Source organism: Oreochromis aureus, linkage group 7 (assembly GCF_013358895.1).
Source record: "Oreochromis aureus strain Israel breed Guangdong linkage group 7, ZZ_aureus, whole genome shotgun sequence".
NCBI lineage: Eukaryota > Metazoa > Chordata > Actinopteri > Cichliformes > Cichlidae > Oreochromis > Oreochromis aureus.
In genome coordinates, this window is record NC_052948.1 from 38,693,351 (window position 1) to 38,707,922 (window position 14,572).

General features: G+C 40.7%; 1 protein-coding gene across 3 annotated transcripts in view; it reads left to right on the forward strand.

Moving 5' to 3' along the window:
- The window catches only part of LOC116324958 (bromodomain-containing protein 4), a 90,507-nt gene that overhangs the window by 30,912 nt on the left and 45,023 nt on the right, over positions 1-14,572 (forward strand). For all 3 annotated transcript variants that reach the window (XM_031745753.2, XM_031745755.2, XM_031745756.2), the window contains exons 5-8: positions 10,053-10,167; positions 10,978-10,999; positions 11,861-11,986; positions 12,898-13,728. In XM_031745753.2, coding sequence (XP_031601613.1) covers positions 10,053-10,167; positions 10,978-10,999; positions 11,861-11,986; positions 12,898-13,728 — 1,094 coding nt within the window. The remainder of the gene's footprint in view (positions 1-10,052; positions 10,168-10,977; positions 11,000-11,860; positions 11,987-12,897; positions 13,729-14,572) is intronic.

The window sequence follows — 14,572 nt, forward strand, 5'->3', positions numbered from 1 at the left end:
CACAGAGAACACACTAGACATGCAAAAAAAAAAAAAACAGCTGCATATTCAGGGACAGAGGAGGAAGAGAGTGAGATACATTTAAAGAATCAAAATAGAGTGATGTAACTCTTTTTGTGCTTCCTGTCTCTGTGACTCCGGGAGGAGCTTCCTGATTCCCATCAAGTATTGCTGTGAGATAGTCACTTATTCCCCAGTGAAGTTGGGGGCATGAGATCATGAAAAAAGTGCCAGCCAGTTCTTGCTATTGTGATTCTGGGTGTGAGATTGGGGTTGGGCTGCAGCTTGTCTCTCCTGAGACAGACAGAAAACAGCAGAAAGCAGAGGCTTTGTCTGATTTCTAGTACTGCTTAACAGTATTGATGTAGAAGCTAGTGTGCAATGACATGAAACTGCACAAAATAAATGAGTGAGGTCTTTTCATTCTGGATACAAAATAAAAATGTAAAAAAATATGTCCACATGAGATGGCCTTAACATAATGTTGATATCCCCATATTTGGCAGGACCTGAAAACATTAGCCTAATTATAATAATGTATGCATGCTCAATGGTACAGAAGTCTTAGTGGGAGGAAAATATGGTTTTCTCCTCTTTTATTAGGGAAGAGAAACAGGAAGAAGCATGAAGCAGTGGAAACTGTTAATGTTGTATTTGGGGGGGGAAAGAAGAGGAAAAAAATATTCACCAAATATTCTGCCAACAAAAACTAGCATGGATTCATAAAGAGTAAAGCTTAGCAGCATAGCAGGATAATGGCCTGTAAAAACAAATCAGTTAAAATGCAGTGGAGAGTCGTTGTCTCGTAGCTCGTGTATATGAGTGAGTGAGATCAGAGCACGCTCTGAAAATCAGGCTTGAGCAAAGGCTCTGGGTGAATTTGGCATCAGTGAGTGAGGCACACTCCACCACCTCATTTATCAAATCTCTGTATGAAAGAGACTCTGTTAGCTACCGTAGGTTATCAGTGCTGCCAAAATAACATCAACATGAAGCGTTGTCACGAACTCCAGGATAACATTTGCTCTTCTATAAACAGAACAGCCGTGAATGGTCACAGAGACAGCTTTGTAGGCCACAGTACAGTTGTGATTGTGAAGCTGCCTCACGTGAATCACTTCATTCAGCTGCAGCTGAATAGAGTTGCTGTCTGATTTATTTTTTTTAATATTGTAGTTGTGGTTTTAATTAGTTACAAAAGCAATTAAACTGTAAAGATTATTGTCTGCAGTCTGGTTTCACTCTCCTACAGTCCAGCCTGTTGAGCTAAATCAACTCCAGCTTTATTTATCTCTGCAACATGAAAACGAAGTGTTGCACAGCAATCACAAGTGACAGTCAAACTCTCTAGACAACTGTGTGGCATTGGAGATTTTTTGAATTCTGCATTCTCAAATCCTAAAAATACACACTGAGTTAGAACAACCGCAGTTTGCTCCAATAACAGCAACAGTGGGCCAGAAAGTCCTGAAGGCCATACTTTTCTTGATTCCCAGAAAGTTTTGGAGTAAATGTAGAAGTTGATCAATGCCTTGTTGTCTTGCATACTAATCCTTTGTTTCACAAGGTAGACAGAGAGAGAGAGACAGACAGACAGACAGACAGACAGACAGACAGACAGACAGACAGACAGACAGACAGACAGACAGACGTGAATCAGGGTCTCAGATGGCTGCTGAAAACTGCTTTAAGAGGAGCTCAGCTGTTTGGCATTAAAGTCTCAAGGCTTTCAGAAAACAAGCTTTTCCAGTGGGTAAAATAAAGCCACAGTGCTTGTGTGTGGGTGTTTGAGGAGTGTCTTTATAGTCACACAAATCCTAAACCTGAAACCCGGTAATGAAAACATTGTACACAAATAAACATGAAAAAATAAATGTACGGCCACCTGAATGAGAGGCAGATGATGCATCAGAGGAAATTACTTCATAAGTATAATCGAATGGAACTCCCACACAGTCGTGCTTACTACTGAAATATTTATTAAATTATAACGTTTCAGTCTGCCAGGCCTAGATTAGGTAGAGTGATACCATATTAGCATTCTCTTTTATACACACACGCACACACACACACACACACACACACGCAGGAGCTAATCAATTATCACATTATCCAATCAGAAAAGCAGATGACTCAGTGATTCAATAAACACTTTAGCAGTAAAGGAGACGGCGTATACAATTAAACATCAACGGTAACTTTTGTGGCAGTCACACTAATAACACAAGCTTCAGTGGACACTTTAAAGACCGAACGAGACAAAGACACAGCAGTTGCTCTTTTAGAGATGCTTGTCTTTCATGCAGCGGAGAACACGTAAAGAAAAAAGAAATATAGAAAGAAGAGGAACAGCTGCTTGCTGAGCATTAAATGCAATACAATAAGTGTTATTGGGTAGTCCAAAAGAACAGACAAACCTAATGTAAACACGTCACTAAATAAGAATTTGGTTAACATTAGGAAAGTATCAGCACTGACTGGGGGGGCAGTGGTATCTTTGTGCAGGCCATTTCATCCACATACAGTACTTGGACAGCATAGACAGGAGGAAGGAGAAGGAGAAGACGTTAACTTTGCAGAGCCCGGAGAACACACAGACACAAGGAGACAGAATGAGAGAGAGTGGAGGCAGCAGTGGTAGTTTTACAGATATCCCTATCATTACATGGACAGGCTAAGTAAACACAGAGAGGAATACAGCACTGTGACCTGAGCTGTACCCACACTGTGCTGCTTTTGGATCATTGCTTGTTTCATGTTGCACAGACAGCATTGTGCGGATGTCGCTGTCACTGTTGGGGAAAAGTGTGGTTTTGTTTTTTGTATACAGCTTGTCCTCCTACATATTAAACATGGAGAAATATGGTTTTATCTTTTTTAGAAATCAGAAAATAGGTTCACTAAAGGAATGCAGGTTTTGAATTCAAAGGTAGGCCAGCGCAGTCTTTATTTAAACATGTAGAGCGCGTACGTGTGCACAATCTCACATTTCTATTTGTGCACTCGCTAGGACCATTTTCCCTAATTTTCCCGGTGAATCTGCAGTGACCTCCACTGCTCAGCGGATCAATAATGTTTCATCTTACCTTGACTAACTATCAATAGATTACCAGACCAGAAAATCTGCAAGTGCAAAAGAGGCAAATGGGGACACGTGAGGTCCAGCAGGCAGTCTGGCTATAGCAAAATATACTTATTGCAACAAGCCCAGTGAAATGCCCTGTGTTGTGTTACATAACGCTCCAAGAATATTTGTCTTTTGCCTCACAGTGGCAGTATGAGAGCAGTTTTTAACTGTGTTTCAGTTCAGATCATTCCACTGCAGTTTCAGCTTGTAGAGTTCACCATATCACACATTTTCCTCAGCTGTAAAACCAGACGAGACAGAAACCATTTTAGCTTGAGCTAAATGTGACTGCTGTGAAAACAAAGTCTTTCCTCACCAAAACTAAATTAAAGGCCAAAATTAGTCCCTCGGTGTTACATATTTGAGACAAGACCGCAAGGTAGAATCAGCTAGAATAGAATAGTTAGTAAATGCCTTAAATTTTGTGGGTGGGACACCAAAAAGCAAAGATTGAATTGTGTTTATTGTGTGCTACATTGATTTTCTCTTCCACGGATGTTACATTGCAGGTTTCAACTTAAATACTTTATAAGTTAAATTTGAGCTAAAACAGTTAACTCCCATTTGATATGGGAGAAATTATTTTAGTTTGGTAGACAAGCAACAATACTTTATACCCTCTGCTTCTCAGGTGTAGTGATTTTTTTGTAGCTGGACTATCAGCATCTATAAAACAATTCATTAAAGGTCCACATTTAACTCACTAAAAAGCATCGCAAGAAGTCATAGACTTTATTAAAACTGTCTAAGTTCCTTAAAATCATCGACCTTTTTACTGTTATTTAATACATATACATCTAAAATATAGTGTCTTCAAAGTTATAAACAAACCCCTTTCAATTTGCGTCAAGCTGGGAGAGACAATGTATTTTGTGTTAAATCTACATCATAGGTACATTGTAATTTATGCCTAAATTATGCTTCTGCTGTGAATCTGAGTTTGCGGTGTAGCCCGCTTAAGTAACCATTGTCATTGCCAGGTCTGCATTTCCAACACATAAGTATAAATCCACTGTAAAAAGCCTGCACTTTACACGTCAATTTGCGCTCCTGTCCGTTTCACTTCCTGTCAGCTGTCAGTTTTCCTTCCTTTGCACTCTCATTAGTTAAATTCGTCTAACCTATGATCATTTATCCAATCAGCCTCCCCAGTTTATACGCCCTGATGTTTCAGTCTGTCAGTTGGCAGATCATCTGTTTTCCAGCAGCTTCTAGTGTCTCCATTGTTCACAGTACAGTAGATCTCACCATGTGTTCATGCTTCCTGCATGTATGAAATTAAAGATTTTGATTATTTTCCCTCATATTATTGTGGCTCATATGCTTTGCATTTATGTCCATATGTCTTTCCTTTTCTTGCTCTCTGTAGCACAATCTGTGACTTTAAGCAAGTGGGCAGATTAAGACTTCTGCAGCATAATGCATCTTTAACTTTGTGTGTGAGTTTTAGCACGGGACAGTTAATCATTCAAGCAGAAAGGATCAAAGAGCTGCATGAGTTACAGCTGCCCTGTGTGGGTGTGTGAATGCAGGCTATAAAGTGATCATAACCAAAGAGTAAAAATAAGAGATTACAGAGCTGGAAATGGGTCGTGTGCAGCTTGCATCTTCGCCAAGTGATTTGATTCAACAGAACAACACTCACGAGGGAAACATGACAAAGTCAGGGTCTGAATATAGATTTCTGGGCCTGTGTGTGCATGGCACAACTTTAAAGAGTGATTTCACTCTTTGACTACATAATGTGTAGGAGTAATGGTTTTGTGAGTTAGCAAATTTGAAATGGAAAGCAGGCATTTCTTTTGGAGTAGGGAGAAGAAGACGAGAGTCTTCCATCCAACTAACGTATTTATGTGGCTAACTTATGTGTTGTGCTAAATGTTTTTGTTTGTTTGCATTTGAATTTCAAGGCTAGTGATACTAATTGGTGCTGAGTCAGTTTACCAGCCTGCACACTTAGGATGCACACAAATACAGAATTAAAAGAACACTGACAAACAATTATATCTCATTAAAACCTTAGAGCACACTATAAACCAGTTATTATAGGCAGCACAGTGGCTCAGTGGTTAACACCATTTCATCACATCAAGAAGGGCCTCCATTTGAACCAAGAAACCAAGTTAGGAGCTTTCTGTGTGGAGTTTGCAAGTTCTCTGGTTTCTCCTACCCCTGAAAACCATGCTGTTTTAACCCTGCGTATGTGCAGCCTACCCTCCTGTATTTATACCTTCAACCTCCTCGCTGCTCTAAATATTGAAAAGCTATAAACTGAAGTACAGCTTCACTTATAAATACACGATGTGGTTGGAGCTTCTTCCTCTCTCGTCCTCTCAGTGTGTCATTGCTTTGTCTGTTCCTGTATCTCTGACAGCCTGCGTGCACATGAATGCATGCTCTCACACACGCACACACTGAAACAGATGTCGGCTCTTCCTCCTCTTGTGTGATGTGGAAAGCAGTTGCTGCTGCCCACCCAGGCGTATCCATGGCAACTGGACTGTGGTTGGCTGACAAGGCGGGGACAGTGACATCACTGGTCTCATTCAAGGAGTGCCACAGAGATAATAATACTGCTGACTTCTTTTGTAGAAGAAGTGTAGCAGGAGAGTTAAAGTCATGAGCCTGGTTCTCTGTCTTTCCCACCTTAAAACAACTAGCCTTCCAGCTATAAGCACTTCATTTTACTTTTTTAATTTTGTTTTTCTGATTTTCACAAGTCTAAATTTATTTGATGGATATTATTAATACTAATATGTTAAATATCATGGTGTTTTACTAATAATTAACAAGTAACGGACTTCATATAGAGTCTGGGATTAGGTACAACAGCTGCAGTTCTTCCTCACTGAAAAACTACCAACCAGTTTAACAATCCTCAAACCCCAAACTAAAGTTTACAGAGTTGTATTGTTGGCATGTTAAAAGTTTCCCCACTAGAGGGTGCCAGACACCCACATCACTAATGCCAGTGTCACCCTGTCTTTACTTTTTTGCCCGCATTGCTAGAGATCATGCATTTGCAAAGAATAGACTAGTTGTGTAAAGGGTGTTTGCACAAATGTCCTGACATTGATTTGAACCAAAGATTTCACATTTGGTGTCACCTCTTCATAAGATTTGTGGCCATTGACATTCCGTCCAGTCCTTTTGTAATTTGGCAAACCTCATCCTCCCTTGCTTTCTTGCCTTTAAAATGGCGACTTGACAGCCACCCTTCCATTGAGACCATTTCTAATGAGGCCTCAGTGAACAGTAGATGATTTAGCTGAAGGTCTGGATGCATCTCTTGGGTCCTGTATCAAGATTTTGATATATTTTCTTCCTATTTCTTAAGGAAATTACTTTCAGATGCAACTCATCTAATGTAGATTTTTAGCCCTGTCATTTCTTCATCTGTCCTCCTCTTTTCCAGTTTCCTCAGGTTTTTTTAAGCACACATTGCACATCATCCTAAATAACGTATATATATATATATATATATATATATGCTTTCCGCTAATGGCTCTTTTTGGGAATCACCTTGTTAATACAGAAAATACTATTTTCTATCTGTCGAACTGTGTTATCTTTGCCATTTTCCATAGATTCAACATAAAAAAGTGAATAAATTATGGTTGTTTTTTTGTTTTGTTTTGTTTTTTACAAACAAAGTGCCTAAGGATATAATTTAAAAGTGAATAAAGCAAGAACTTTGAAAGACCTTCAGAAAGCCTGAAGAACTATTGCTCAAGACCAGTTTAAAGATTTTTAAGAAAGCCTGATTTCTTGGAAATAAAATATAAAGAAATGAGACTTTTGCACTATACCGTACACTACCTGACATTGTTAAATGTAGCAGGATGAGAAAACTGTGTCCAATCTCCTGGCAAAAATCTTGCTTCTCTTCCATTTTGCCAAGACCTCTTGCAGCTCAGAGGAAGCTGAAGTAAAATCCTTTTCCCACTAGAAAGGAAATGAGCTCTGGGGGGGGCTGGAAAGAGCAGTCACATGAGTGCCAATAGCTTGTAGAGACATCTCCTGTGGTTAGATAATATGTACTGTAGGTAAAAGCAAAAGATTTGGGAATCTTGAATTTCCTGTGTACCATTGTACAGTTTATGTGTGAGTGATCTAAACACCACAGTACTCTGTTAGACTCTAGGGAATTGCACTGAAGACTTTTAGTACTAACAGGAGGGAAAAGTGGGAAGGCAAATGCTAAAAGTAAAGATGGCTGTTCGACGCATCTTTTAAACCAATATTTTATCTTCAATTTACAGCAGTGTTTTTTCTTGGGTATTTTGACTTCCAGATGCCAGTTTAGTTGTGACGTTTGACAGGATAACATCTGGAAGTTTGATAATCTGACACCTATGTGGGAGTGCATGGTAATGAGTCACAATTATTCAGTGTATTTGAGCAAACAATGAACAGTGCGACTTCATCACAAATCACAGTAAGTTCAGTTTATTTAGTAGCCATATTTATACAAGCAGCTCTGGCCTCTTGACTGCTAATTAGACGTGCCACTAATTACATTTCTCCAGTTTGTACAATTTTCAGTTCCATCAGGTGTCAGCAATATAAAAACAGTTTGACAGATGTTAAAGTAAATTGCTTTACTTCAATTCAGTCATTCTGAAAAATATAAAAGTTTGATTAAAAATGTTTTAGTAGGTTAGAATTGCAGAAAAAAAACGTGTGAATATAATCAGGGACACTGTAACAATTTACAATAAGGTAGTTGTTTCTTTGCATTCATATAAGTAACATATTAGCTCCTTATTAAGCAAGCATTAATGCCTTATTCTGCATCATGACTTATACCTCTAGTCATGAGAAAGATCTTACTTTGAACGGGGAACAGATTCTGTATTAGAAATACCTCATTTAGAGTTATTTGGAGTTAGCTTTGTTACATAAGAAAAGATCATATTTAGTTAGTGCTACTAAGACTAATGTTGTGGTACTAACAGACTGTAAAGTTGTTACCTGTTTATAAAGCCGTTTTCTGTTTGGAAATAGGAGTCATTCAGAAAAAAGTTGGTTTAAAGAAGTGGCTTGCAGTGACTTTTACGGAAACATAATCCCACATACCAGATTTTAAAAATCAAATCTAATTGCTTTAAAGGGATGGTGGCCCTGTTGCACCAAAGCCCAGTGTAAGAAAAAATGTTATTATTTTGAACTGTGAGTCATGCTAAGCAACTCAAATGGACGCTAAGAAAAAAAATATGGAGTTAGAAAAAAGCTCAAAGGTCACTTATAATAATGAACTTTTGTTGGCCTTTTTCTATTTTTTCCACATTGTGACCTTGTAATATCACACATTGTTCTTTCATAAACAGATAAACCTGATTGTATGACATATTCACATGATCATTTTTAGACATTCATGCTAAGATTAGTGTGCCTCTTAAAAAAATAATAATTACACATTGTGGTGCAGTCCTTGCCTCTAAGTTCAGTGTTGAGTAATTGTTTCTCCTACCATCAAGGCTAGAGTTAAAGATAGAGGTTCGCTATATTTATAAATAACTGACTGCGGTCATTTCTTCCAAAAATGAAGATGGGAGAAAATGCTCACAAGTTATTTAAAACTTAATAAGCTAAATAAATCAAAAAAAAGCACCAAATGTTCCACTTCATCGTGAGTCAGATATGCTGTATTATGATCATCGGTACACACTGATAAGATGCTGGGGCTTTACTGAATAGAGAGTGGTTTTACAACAGCTGCCTTGTATTTTGCCATATTTGTTACCTGTTATTTTGGCATGCCCAGACCCCTGAACTGTATTATTTCAAACAACACTGACTCACCGCAAAATGTGGTAATTAACGGCACAGTTACATAAGGCTAATTATTTTGCTAAGAAACTAGTCTTCACAGGAAAGCAACATTTCACATAGAAGTACTAAAAAACAGATTTTTGCAATCTGCATATTTACCATATCAATAAAAAAGGTTTATGAGCTCATATGAATGAAGTGTCTTTGAGCCTCACAGTAAGTCTTTGTACTGCCGCAGTGCTCTTCAGTTAGCTGAAGGTGAACCTGAGTAGAAACGCTGACAGACAGTGATGTATAGACTGTGTTTTTCCTTTTTTTTTTAAAAAAAAAAATTCTTTCAGGTTTTCAAGTGACTATTGAGAATACGATGAAAGATTTTCATAGCAAATCCTCCAAAATATCTAATCAGATATATGTGGTCTACTCATTCTAACAATCAGTGCACTTGTTTCTGTAAACTCCTTCAGATAAGATAAAAGTGTTCATGGTCGAAGGTGCAAACGAGACGACTGACCTCTACTAATTCTTGACTACTCCGGGAGAATTGTTGCTAGCATTGTTATGAGCCCTAATGTGTCTTTTACATGATGTCACACACATTGACTCACAAATTCCTGATGTCCCAGAGGATTGTATCCTGAAGTAAGGAAGCTTGGTCCTCCTCCCTTACTGCTTCCTAGTATTGTTGTTACATCCATCTCTTAAATGTCCATGCTAGCATTATGTGTGTACTTCCATGTGAACATTTTAGGTGCAATTTAAAGGATGGTAGTAATGACTTAACAGTCCTTAACAGCCATTTCTTTAAAAGAAGGCATAATTAACTGAATGCATTTGCAGTGATGTTCTTAAGCCCTCTGAATAGCAAAAGCAGAAACATGTTGTTATCATAGCAACAGAGAGAAATGGTTCATAAACCTGCTGAAGGAGGATGTGGAGTTTTTCCTGTCGTACAAAGCTTTTAACCAGATGATAGCATGTTTTTCTTTGCAAGTTCTTTAAAACCTACCTTATCTACCTGGTTGTTTCTTGTGTTAAGCATCTGGATGATATGCTGATGAAAATTGTGAACCTGACAATGAGCCACAGTTAACTTTTCCAACATCTTAATGGTTTTGGATTTGTTTCTTGTGTTTTTGTGCGTTTATAGGCTCGAGTCTGAAATCGGTGCACTCGAAAGTGAAGAGTCTCAGATTTCAGCCAAGGAGCAAGTTCTTCGAGAACGCCTGAAGGAGACAGAGCGCTCGATAGAAGACCTGCAGAAGGTATAAAAACATGAAGTGCTTCAGGCATTGTTGAATCAATACAGACTTACTATACCCCAGCCCTGCTCGGGTTGTGCAAGTCTTCTTTTAGTAGTTCAACAGCTCATTTTAATTTACCAGCTGTGCTTTAGGTCATGGTAAATGGTATTCTGAATAAACTAACAAGTAAACAAATTGCATTAAAAGTGCTCAAAAAAGATGGTCGTGCAATGTGCGATCAAAAAGTTTTTTGACTCTGATGATAAACAAGAAATGTGAATGATCCCTTTTGCAATTCTGCATCGCTTCCAGTACTACTGCTATTTGACCACTGCAACATGCCCATCTTCAGTTTCACATTGATTCTCAAAAATGCACTGTAATCAAACATTAGCTTTTGTTTCAAGCTGATCTGGTTTTCATGTTGACAATAGTCAGTTATAATTAGAGCTGCAGCTATGACCCAAGCACCTAACACCAGTCTTCAGTGGAGGAGTCCATAGTTTCTGAGACTGAAAGTGGCACACTGGGTTATGAGTCCTTTTTTTCCCACACTCATAGGGTTGTGCACTGTAGATTTATCCCCCAGGGTCAGTTTCTCAGTGGAAACTTCTATTTCCTGCACATTTTTAGGCCACATCAATGCAGTCCTCGCTCAGTAGTCATTCTATTTACCACATTTAGCTCCTTAGAGTTTGTTCTCATCCCCAAACTTGTTGGACTCAAGTAGCACTGAAAGTAGTAAACACAAAAATACAGAATTGACTGCTGGTGCACACTTTCCCCCAAAAAACAAAGTTCAAACTTTTTTTTGTCTTTTCTCTCTTTCAGAGTCTGATGTCCCAGGATGAAGGTATGGGCAATGACACCCATGCGAACCTACAAACATAGACATGTTAACTGAAACTGCACAGAGTGAGGTGTGTGTGTGATGTGTGCGTTTGCGTGTGTGGATAATAGTCTCGCTGAGGCAGGAGAGATGCAAGCCAGAGCTCGCTCCTGAACCCCCAAACACACACTAGCAGAAACTACATAGACACTGGCATGAAAAAGCACTCAAAGAGCGTGCGGCTCAGCGAGACTATTGAAGCTCTCACACACACACACACACACACACACACACACACACACACACACACACACACACAAGGCCATGACTCTGCAGCCTGCAGTCGCTGGCTTTATCCTCATCCCATTCACCAGCAAGCCCTGTAAGCCCCAAAAGCTTTGTTCCTGCTGTCACACACACACATAGACACACAAGAATACACACAAAGCAGTAACATATACACAAATAAAGACACACATACACACTTCTGCTGCATAAGCAACGAACCTCAGGGGTACTAGAGTTGCTGCGGACACAGAAACAGAGCTGAGGAGAGTTAGATGGTGTGTGTATGGGTGGGTGGATGTGTTGAATAGAGGCGGGCAGGGTCACACATGGGTGTGGTTAGTTACCCTGTTGTGAGGCCGGACTGTTTGTGTGTTTTTTGTATCAGGGTGGACTCCACATCATTGAGGTGTGTGTATGCGTGAATACCCGGTGTGTGTTTGTGAGTATTGGCATGTAGCTAATGTGTGTGTGTGTGTGTGTGTGTGTGTGTGTGTGTGTGTGTGTGTGTGTGTGTGTGTGTGTGTGTGTGTGTGTGTGACTCACAGCCTCACAGCTTCATCTCATTGTCATTTCCCCTCCTGTGCTCCTGCTCACTAGATGCCACTGGCTGCATGTCTGCTCCTCTCTCGGACTGCATGGACCCCGATCCCAACCACCTCGCCCTGGCCACACAGCACCAGACTGGCCCACCTGCCCTGGGTGAGAACGCCAGACCAAGACCTGGTAAGACTAAGGGAGGAGAGGAGGGTATGGGAGGGGGAGGGGGAGGGGGGTGGAGAAGAGAAGAGAGAGTGAGGGAGGGAGGAAGGGAGGACAGGACAGTTCTGGGCCTCAGCCAAGTTGGATTATAACCTGCATAAACTCACATGGAGTCTGAAGAGGCACCGATACGTTTTCTTTAAACTAATCAAATCTCATAAACTTTTTTAAGTTAACTTAACCACATGTATGGAAGCACATGGGCTTCGGTGCTTTTCATGATTGTTTGTATTAGAAAACATGAAAATTTAATTATAATAATGTAATGGATTATGTATTAGTAGGTGCTAACACAAAGTCAGCTTTGTATCGGTTGTGGAAGCCACATTATTCTTTACACAGGGAAGATACTGAGAGCATAGGGAAACTATTAACATAGCTTTTTACTTATTACCTTTTTAAAAAAAAAAAAAAAAAGTAGGGGGAAACATAAGTTGCACTACTTTGCTTCACAATGCTAGTGATTTCGAGGTAAGGAAAGATCCACAAAATAAAAGCTCAGCTTCAACTGTGGGAAATGTGTAGTATAAAAAGTATTAAGCTTCAATTTATATATCTGTAGAATGCCAAACCATTTGCTCAGGCTTTGATCGAGATATTTTTCATCTTTTATAGTTTGATTAATTTTTGAGAATAAAATAAAATCGTGGTTATGTGTTTTTTACTAATTGCACATTTAGCAGTAAACAGAAAACACTATGTCCTTGTCCTCACGCCTCACTTCATCCACTTTTTTCCCTCCCATCACCCCCCCTTCCCTTTCCTTACTCCAATCCCAAACCCCTCCACTGGTCCCCCACCCCTTCACTCTTCCTTCCTTGTTCCCCACTCCCTTTTTGCATCAAATCTTCCCTTCTCCCTTCCCTCCTTAACAGCCATGTTTGCCATGGAGATCAACGTGCAGCACGACCCACGGACTGGTGAGCAGCGCATCCTCTCGGCCAACCGTGTGAACCCGTTGGATGCAGCTTCACGTGGGGTCAAAGTCTACGACGATGGCAGAAAAGTGGTCTATGAGGTCACTTCCTCTGGGGGCGTGTCCACCACCACTGTAGAGAATGGCTGGAGCTCTGAACAGGTTGACCAGCTGATCCAGAGAGCTGCCAGACCTGTAGTACGAGGTGGGGATGGCGGGAGGAGTCAGGTGACAGTGACTCCAGCTGCCCCACAGACATATGTTTCTCCAGCAGATGTTGATGATCTGTCCCCCCCCTCCTGTGCCCCGCCATCCATCCCTTCTAGCCCACCAGCCCAGGTTACCCTCCAGAGGGAAACCCGTCTGGGCATGATGCCCCCCTCCTCTCCTGCCGTCATGACCCAACCAACATCCTCAGGCCAGCCGGGCACTGAGCTCACTTCCCCGCCCCAGGCCAGCGTGGAGCACCCAGTCACCATGGTGTTCCTCGGCTACCAGGACGTTGAAGACATGAGCGAGAGCAGACAACTGTTGGGATTCGATGGCGCTGTGAAGGCTGAGGTTGTTCTCATCGATGAAGATGATGAGAAATCACTGAGAGAGAAAACAGTCACCGACATCTCCGTCATCGACGGCACAGCAGCAGACCTCGTGTCGGGCCGACCAGTCACGTCTGAAGCTGTCAGCACCGAACTGTCTTCTGATGGCCGTGAGCCTGACAGTACCTCCTCGCCCCCTGCAAATCCAGAAGCCAACACGGTCCCCCCACCCGGCCTCACCCCTGCTACAGGTACAGACAAGAGGAAACGCTGCCAGTGCTGCATCCTCATGTGACTGAATCTTCTCCCTTCTTCCACCCTTTTATTATTACCCTCTTCTCCTCTGTCTTTGGATGATTACTAACAGAAGCCCTGCCTTCCTCCTCCTCCACCTCTGGACTCTGATCAGCTGGCACACACATACACGCATACACGCTCTTGTCTGACTGTTGACTTTTTACTCAGTTGCATTACCACCTCTACATCTCTTCTCTTTCATTATCCTCTCTGTCAACACGGAGGCTCTTTCTTTCCATCTGCCGTCTCCTCAGACAACTCAGAATATTTCGGAAATTCATGCAGGAAGCAAGCTGCTGTATTGCTGCTATAGTTGTGGTGAAATCAGACAGAGAGATGGACAAAATTGATACCGGTTGAAAAACAGCTTAAAGAGGGTCATACAAAGCCAATCTCCGTGGTCAGTAAGACTTTATGGACAATCAGCTCACATTGCTATGCTCTCTAACCAAACAGTATGTCTGGCTCTAAGGACAATCAAACAGCTCATCGCCTTTATTAAGCCATTTCTTAAAATATTAAAAAAGACAAACACAGCCTCAGTTATATTTTTTTTACTTCTTTATTCACTCACAACCCTCCTGCTGTTGTTTTAACACATAAGACACATAAACAACCACACACGCGACATACAAACTCAAACAACCAACTCCTTTCCTTGCGCAGTCTCTCACTGATGAGGATGGAGAGGTGGGTACTCGTTGCCTTGGTTTCTTTATGTGCCTCTTTCATTCTACCACATTGATAGTCCTAACAGAGATTAGAAGTAATTAGATATTAATTTCTTTTTTAATTAGC